This window comes from Arachis duranensis, chromosome 2 (genome assembly GCF_000817695.3).
Source record: "Arachis duranensis cultivar V14167 chromosome 2, aradu.V14167.gnm2.J7QH, whole genome shotgun sequence".
NCBI classification, from domain to species: domain Eukaryota; kingdom Viridiplantae; phylum Streptophyta; class Magnoliopsida; order Fabales; family Fabaceae; genus Arachis; species Arachis duranensis.
The window spans coordinates 58,612,102-58,619,200 of record NC_029773.3 but is presented as its reverse complement, the minus strand read 5'-3'; the positions used below and the strand labels follow the sequence as shown (position 1 = coordinate 58,619,200).

Here is a 7,099-nt window from a genome sequence, read left to right as displayed (position 1 = left end):
AATGGAAGAAAGTGTATAAATAGCTTAGAATTCAAGTTAGTTAGAGGACGGACGGAGACTAATACTGTAACTCTGTCAATTTTCCTTTTCGGCAATTCTTTCAATTCTGCAATGTATCTTTCAATTCAATTTTCCAATCTGAGAGCTATGAACAACTAAACCCCTTTCACTGGGTTAGCGAGCTCTATTGTAATTCAATGGATCAACAATAGTTTTCATCTTCTTCTTCTTTCTTTTCTCTTGATTTTTGTTAGAAAGCTTTCGATCTTAATTTAATTGGGTAGTTGTCTTGACAGAGAAGCTACCCATAATTGGAATTCCTCTAATCCTTGAGAGAGGGATGAGGAATTCATGCTAGAAATACATTCTCACATTGGGTTTGATTGGGGGTTGGATGGATATTGTGACATTTAATCCTACCAATACTTTGATCTATGAATTTGTGTGGTATAGTCAGTGACCGAACTTCAACTCTTCCCATGAGCAATTAAATCAAGACTTTGGCAATTGTTCATGCTTAGAGAGATTAGTGAGCTAAGACATCAGGATCCAATCATTTAAGATTGCCAAGCAAAGTCAATGAATGCATTAATTGAGGAAGAGATGGAAATGATTTGATCCGGAGAGTTCAATATCTCTTGAAACCCAATGAATTCCCTATTCTGATCTTACCAATTCTGTTTACATTCTATTCTTTTATTTCATGCTTAATCCCCATTCACATTTAATTTCTTGCAATTTAAGCTTCTGCACTTTAATTACTTGCAATCTAAGTTTCTGCTCTTATTATTCTGCAATTTAACTTCTGTTCATTTAATTTCTAGCAATTTATGTTTTCCGCCAATTTGCATCCTGCAAAATTAATTCAATTTCTGATTTCGCTCAACTAGAAAAATTCTCCAATTAACATTGATCAACCAACCAATCCCTGTGGGATTTGACCTCACTCTATTGTGAGTTTTTACTTGACGATAATCCGGTGCACTTGCTGGTATAAAATTTGTTGCAAGACAAGTTTTCGTGCATCAAGTTTATGGTGCCGTTGCTGGGGATTGGTTTTGTATTGACAATTACTAAATTGGAGGATAACTAGATTGAGCATTTTTCTTTTCTTTGTTTAATTGAATTTTAATTTTAGCTATTTAACTTTACTTTCTACAATTTTAATTATTTTTCTTTATTTCTCTTTATTTCCTTACTTTCTAGCAAGCTAACCCACTAACCATTTGATAAATTGCTCTAACCAAGCTAACTATACTCTGTTTTAGTGGATTCTACATTTGCTGTTTCTTGTACTTGTTCATTGTATGACAGGTAGAAGAAGGGAAACCTCAACCTCTTTTGATAGTGAACTGGAAAGGACCTTCCTTAGATTAAGGAGGGAATTAAGAGGAAAAAGGCTATTGGTGCAGAGGAAGAGGAGGAAGACTTGGATATAGACATGGAGGATGATATGGAAAACCATCATGAAGGAAAGGTGAACAATCATGCCAGAAGAGGTGCAGATAACCCTGCTGGACAAGAGAGGAGAGTGCTGGGTTCCTACATTAATCTCAATCCTGGGATTGTGGCAGCAGCATTCAAAAGCCAACCATCCATGTTAATAATTTTGAATTGAAGCCTTATCTCATCACACTCATCCAAAACAGTTGTTCTTTTGGAGGAAGTGCCCAAGATGTCCCGAATTAGCATCTCACTACATTCCTAAGGATCTATGATACGGTTAAATCTAATGGTGTTCATCCTGACACCTATAGATTGCTACTATTTCCATTCTCTTTGAAGGACAAAGCATCTAAATGGCTAGAATCATTTCCCAAAGAAAGCTTGACAACCTGGGAAGATGTGGTGAATAGATTCTTAGCAAGGTTCTACCTTCCTCAAAGAGTGAATAGGCTGAGAACTGAGGTGCAGACGTTCAGACAGCAGAATGGTGAAACCTTATATGAAGCCTGGGAGAGATTTAAGGATCTGACAAGGAAATGCCCCCTGATATGTTTAATGAGTGGGTGCAACTGCACATCTTTTATGAAGGGCTGTCTTATGAATCAAAGAAAGTTGTAGACCACTTATCTGGAGGTTTCCTTAACAAGAAGAAGACTATTGAAGAAGCCATTGATGTCATAGAAACAGTGGCTGACAATGAGTATTTCTATGCCTGTGAGAGGAGCAACAACAGAGGAGTCATGGAGTTGAACAACGTGGATGCAATTCTAGCCCAAAATAAGATGATCACTAAGCAACTAACTGAGTTGACCAAGCAAATGGAGAAGAATCAGGCTGCAGCTATCCACACTCAACCATCCCCTCAATCAGAGTTAAATACAGAGGAAGGAGTTAACTGGGAGGAGCCAATTACCTTGGGAATTCATATAGGCAAGCTCATGACCCATATTCAAAGACCTATAACCCTGGTTGGAAGAACCACCCAAACTTTGGGTGGGAAAACCAACAAAACCAAGGCCAAAACCACAAATCTCATAATCCCAACCAGTACACCTACCAAAAATCCAATCCAAGATCATATCAACATCCACACAACAATTCTGCTCAGCCACCATATCAAGCCCAAGCCAACCAACCTCAACACTCAACTACCAATCCACCATCAGAGGATAAACTATCCAGGATTGAAGCTATGCTCACTAATCTTTGCAAGGAAGTCCAGGACAACAGGAATTTCAAGGAAGAAGTAAGAGATAGTATGCAAAGTCGAGGAGAGATTATTAAGAAGCTTGAATCTCAAGTAGGACATCTCTCACAGCAGATTCCTAAGTCCACTGATAGCTTCCCCAATGACACTGAAAAAAATCCAAGAGGGGAAATGAAGAAGGTGAGCTGGGAAGAATGTAAGGCAGTTACTCTTGCGAATGAAGAAATCTTGGAAGAAAATACCAGCAAGCCAACAGAGCACAGCCAAAGAAGTTTCCATGGAAATTTAGAGGAAAAAGAACAAGGAAATGGACCTGTACAAGGGAAAGAACCAAAAAGGAAGGAAATTCTAAAACCGTACGTGCCAAAGGCACCATTTCCCCAGAGACTCAGGGGAGGTGAGAAAGAGAAGTCATACTCAAGATTCTTAGACATGTTTGCATCCTTCAGTGTCAACATACCCTTCATCAAAACTCTCCAACAGATGCCTACCTACATCAAGTGCATGAAAGAGTTGCTGACCAAGAAAAGAACCTTGAAAGCGAGACAAACAGTGATAATGAACAAGGAATGTAGTGCCCTCATCAAAAAGGATTTACCTCTGAAGGAAAAATATCCGCAGAGCTTTCATATCCCCTGTGCCATAGGAGATACAAGGATTGATAGAGGATTCTGTGATCTAGGAGCCAGCATAAATGTGATGCCTCTGTCTCTCATGAAGAGGTTGCAAATCAATGAACTGAAATCCACAGATGTAGTCATCCAATTGGTCGATAAGACTCAGAAGCAAGCTAAAGGAGTAGTCGAGAATGTATTGGTCAAAGTGGGAAATTACTTCCCCCCACTGACTTTGTTGTTTTGGACATGGAGGAAAGTTACCACCATCCAATCATTTTGGGAAGACCATTTCTAGCCAATGCTAGAGCACTCATAGATGTGGAACAAGGAAAGTTAATACTGAGAATACATTATGAACATCTCACTTTCCATGTTTTCAAACCTACACCTGAATCTGAGCCAAAACCTAAGGAGCCGAAGGATGATCACAGCAAAATGTCCCTTGAAGAAAGCAACAGTGAACCGGAAGTAGAGCCCCTGAAACAATCTTTGGTGAACAAGCAAGAATTTCAAGAGATACAACAACCAAGGGAGCTTAAGAAAGAGATGAAGCCACGAGAATCAGAAAGAGCAGCTAACAAGGACCCCCCTAACACAAGAACCACTGGAGCAGTACTGGAAGAAGAGAAAAGAGTTGTGAAGAAATTGCCAAGGGGATGGAAAAACCAGAAGATTCCTATAGACAATTTTTTCCCTGGAGACAAGGTGATATTAAACCACCATCCACCAATCCCACCCCATCTTCCAACCATTCCATCTCAATTACCGCAAGTTTTCACAATCAGAAGGGTCCTTTCCTTAGAACCTGTGAAAATCATCAAGGAATCAAGTGGAGACAGCTTCACTGTAAGGGGAGAAGACCTAAGGCACTACAATTCATCCTGACAAAGACCAACCATCAAGCAAATGACGCTAAAGAAGCGCTCCATGGGAGGTAACCCATTATTTAGTTCTCTTGTTTTTAATTCTTTAGTGTGAATAATAATTGTTGTTCTAACATGAATTCAAGCTTTCATATACAAATTTGACATCTATCCATGATATCTTGAAGCATATGATCCAAATCTAAGTTTGGTGTGCCTACAGGCACACTAAAATGCTATTTAAAAGGTGATGATCATATAGCCATGCTGATATATGCCTAAGTGCTTTCTTAGAATTATATAACCAAACATTAAGTTTGGTGTTCTGTATATTTTAAGAACACAAGGAGAGTCAAGTTTATGATTGAGTCTTGAATTTCATGAAAGTACAACCATGTTTATAATTTTTAGTTCGTGTTTGGAGATAGAAAATAAAGTGTTTTTCATGATGATTTAATCAAAGATGACAAGAATGTGTTAAGATTTCAATGACATTACTTGGTGGAAGTAATTCTTTGAACCATATAGCCAAACACTAAGTTTGGTGTCCACCAAGGCCATAGAAAAACACAAAGGGAGTCACGGATGATTGAACACTCATGAGGAATACTAAATCAATTTTTGTTTTAAACTTAAGCATTATATGTCATATGTTTACCATCACCTATTTAGTCATTTCTTTGCCTTTTAATGATGGATAGGTATATAGAGGAACAACTTTATGAAAAGGACAAGGCACTGGTAAGGCTAGAATGAAGACAAAAGTAGGTCATATGGCTTGGAAGGTTGCTTCTTGGGAATAAAAAGTCTGCACATCTTTGGAAGAGGCACAAAAAAAAGACCGACCCCACATGTCTAAGGAAGAGGCAACCTTTGTCCTCATTCATATTTGCATGCAAGCCATTCATTCAACCCCTTCGAGGCGGCATCCTGACCATCCAATCTTCATTAAAGTTTGCTATAAATAGCTTCACTTGGACCATGCCTCAGAACTAAAGTTTTCACACTTCTTGTATCCTAAAAATTCAGCTCTTGTGTTCTCTAAAGCCAAGACCCAACAACTGCATTTCTATGCAACAAATCACTCTTGTTCACTTGCTTCCACAATATTACCTTGCCTTCAAACCACCTTTCCATCGAAAGTGCATCACACTAGCCATCCCTCTTCATCAACTGTCAACCTCTATTCAGGTAACCATAAAGGAAAGTATGGCATCTTCTTTAAGTTTCAAAAGAAGGAGATGAAAGGAACCTATTGCTGAGGAGAGTGAAGACAACTATGATCAATGGAAGTTTAGATCACGGTTCCACCAAATGCAACTTGAGTGGATGACAGAAAAAGGAATATTTCTAGAGATCCCTTTCTAGCTACCTGATGATGAATGCCCAGAAATAAGAGCCAAGATCAGAAAGAGAAAATGGGAGGAACTTACCTCACCAATCAGCAGAATTAATGCCAATATCATAAGGGAATTTTATGCTAACACTACAAGGCTAGATACAACCATTACCCCAACTTAAAAGAGTTATGTGAGGGGTGTTGAGGTAAACTTTAGTTCGAAGACCATCATGAAGGTCTTAGGACTGAGGGAAGCACATTTTGATGAGCCTGGGTACCAAGAAAAAATAAATGGCAACCCGAATTATGATGAAATTTCTAGTGATATATGTGTGGTTAATGCCGATTGGGAGAGGGAAAATCATGGAAGGCACAAGTACTTGAGAAGCGGGGATCTCATCCCTGAAGTAAAAGGGTAGTATGAGCTTATAAAGAGATCAATTCTGAGTACAGTGAACACTTCAGAAGTTAACAAGAAAAGGGCCATCATGCTGCACTGTATAATAGTGGGAGGAGAGATAAAGGTTCACGAGATCATTTCAAATGATATTCAAAAGATCTCAAAGAAAAATTCTGCTGAAGCCTGGCTACACTACCCGAGCATTATCATGCAGTTATGCATGAAAGCCAGAGTGCCACTGGAGGATGCAAACCCAATCTGGCTGAATCCAGGCATGCCCATGACCTTAAAAAGGATGATAAATGTTACAGTGGCCCAACAAATTCGAAGACCACAAAGGAGGCGAAGGAGAGATGAACCACAAAAAGAAGAACAACAAGAAGAATAACAACAAGAAGAGCAATAATTCCAAGCACAAACCAACATGGACATGAGCTAGATGCAAGAAACCATTGAAAGGCTATCCGAACAGTATATAAGAGCTCAAGAAAAATAAGACGAGTTCCATTCACAATACATGAGAGCTCAAGAGAGACAAGAGGAGCTTTAGTTGAGGACAATAAACCAGTAGAGAGATTTTCAGTCAAGATTTCTGGTTATGCAAAAAGAACAAGCTTCACAATTTCAAGAATCTTTCAACCAGCTGGCCCAGCATCAAGTTGATAATATGAGAGCTTTCAAAAAGTTCACTACTCTTCAAGATGCAAGATATGAAGTTCAATTTGATTACAACATGAATGCTGAAACCAAGCTCAACTATGTGGTGGAACATCTACCTGGTCTGAACCCAACATTTCCAATTTATGATCAATACTTTAAGGAGCGAGGTGAGGTGGAAATAGACAGAGCAATACAGCATGAAGACACAGTGGAAAGGACAATGAAGAAAGCTGGATTCTGGACAAAATTAAAGGGAAAACAAAAAAGCAAGGGAGAAACTAGCAAGCAAGCAGGAGAGAAGAAGAAGAAAGACATGCAGGATAAAGAATGAAAGGTGGACTTGCTCCTTGTTTATCATATTCAATAAAGAAAGAACGTGTCTATTTTAGTTGATAGTTAACTTTTAGTTTAAGTCATCTTGCATTCTATTGTGTTTAATTTTGCCAAAATGTGCTAGCCTAGGTGTTTGTGTCTCACTTTCGCTTTCTTAAATGTTTGTCTTGTTTCCTAGCTGCTTTCAATTTGAATAAAAGAGATATATTGTTGAAATAGAGAATGACATTGTTC

General features: G+C 38.7%; 1 protein-coding gene and 1 non-coding gene across 2 annotated transcripts; one reads left to right on the top strand and one right to left on the bottom strand.

Annotated features, from left to right (window-relative positions):
* Positions 1–1,893: 1,893 nt before the first annotated feature.
* Positions 1,894–2,000, bottom strand: LOC127745290 (small nucleolar RNA R71). Its single transcript, XR_008006487.1, has one exon. It is a non-coding gene; the product is annotated as a small nucleolar RNA R71 (small nucleolar RNA).
* On the top strand, positions 1,983–4,155 carry LOC107474251 (uncharacterized). The gene is made up of 3 exons (XM_016093851.1): positions 1,983–2,317; positions 2,377–3,463; positions 3,523–4,155. Exons 1-3 carry the CDS (start codon positions 1,983–1,985, stop codon positions 4,153–4,155), a joined length of 2,055 nt encoding a protein of 684 aa, XP_015949337.1.
* The last annotated feature ends 2,944 nt before the right edge of the window (positions 4,156–7,099 follow it).

Coding starts and splice junctions, on each gene's coding strand:
- LOC107474251 (XM_016093851.1), top strand. CDS start 1,983: ATGCCCCCTGATATGTTTAATGAGTGGGTGCAACTGCACATCTTTTAT. Junction 2,318..2,376: donor CAACCATCCCCTCAATCAGA/GTTAAATACAGA, acceptor GAATTCATATAG/GCAAGCTCATGACCCATATT. Junction 3,464..3,522: donor CTAAAGGAGTAGTCGAGAAT/GTATTGGTCAAA, acceptor TTGGACATGGAG/GAAAGTTACCACCATCCAAT.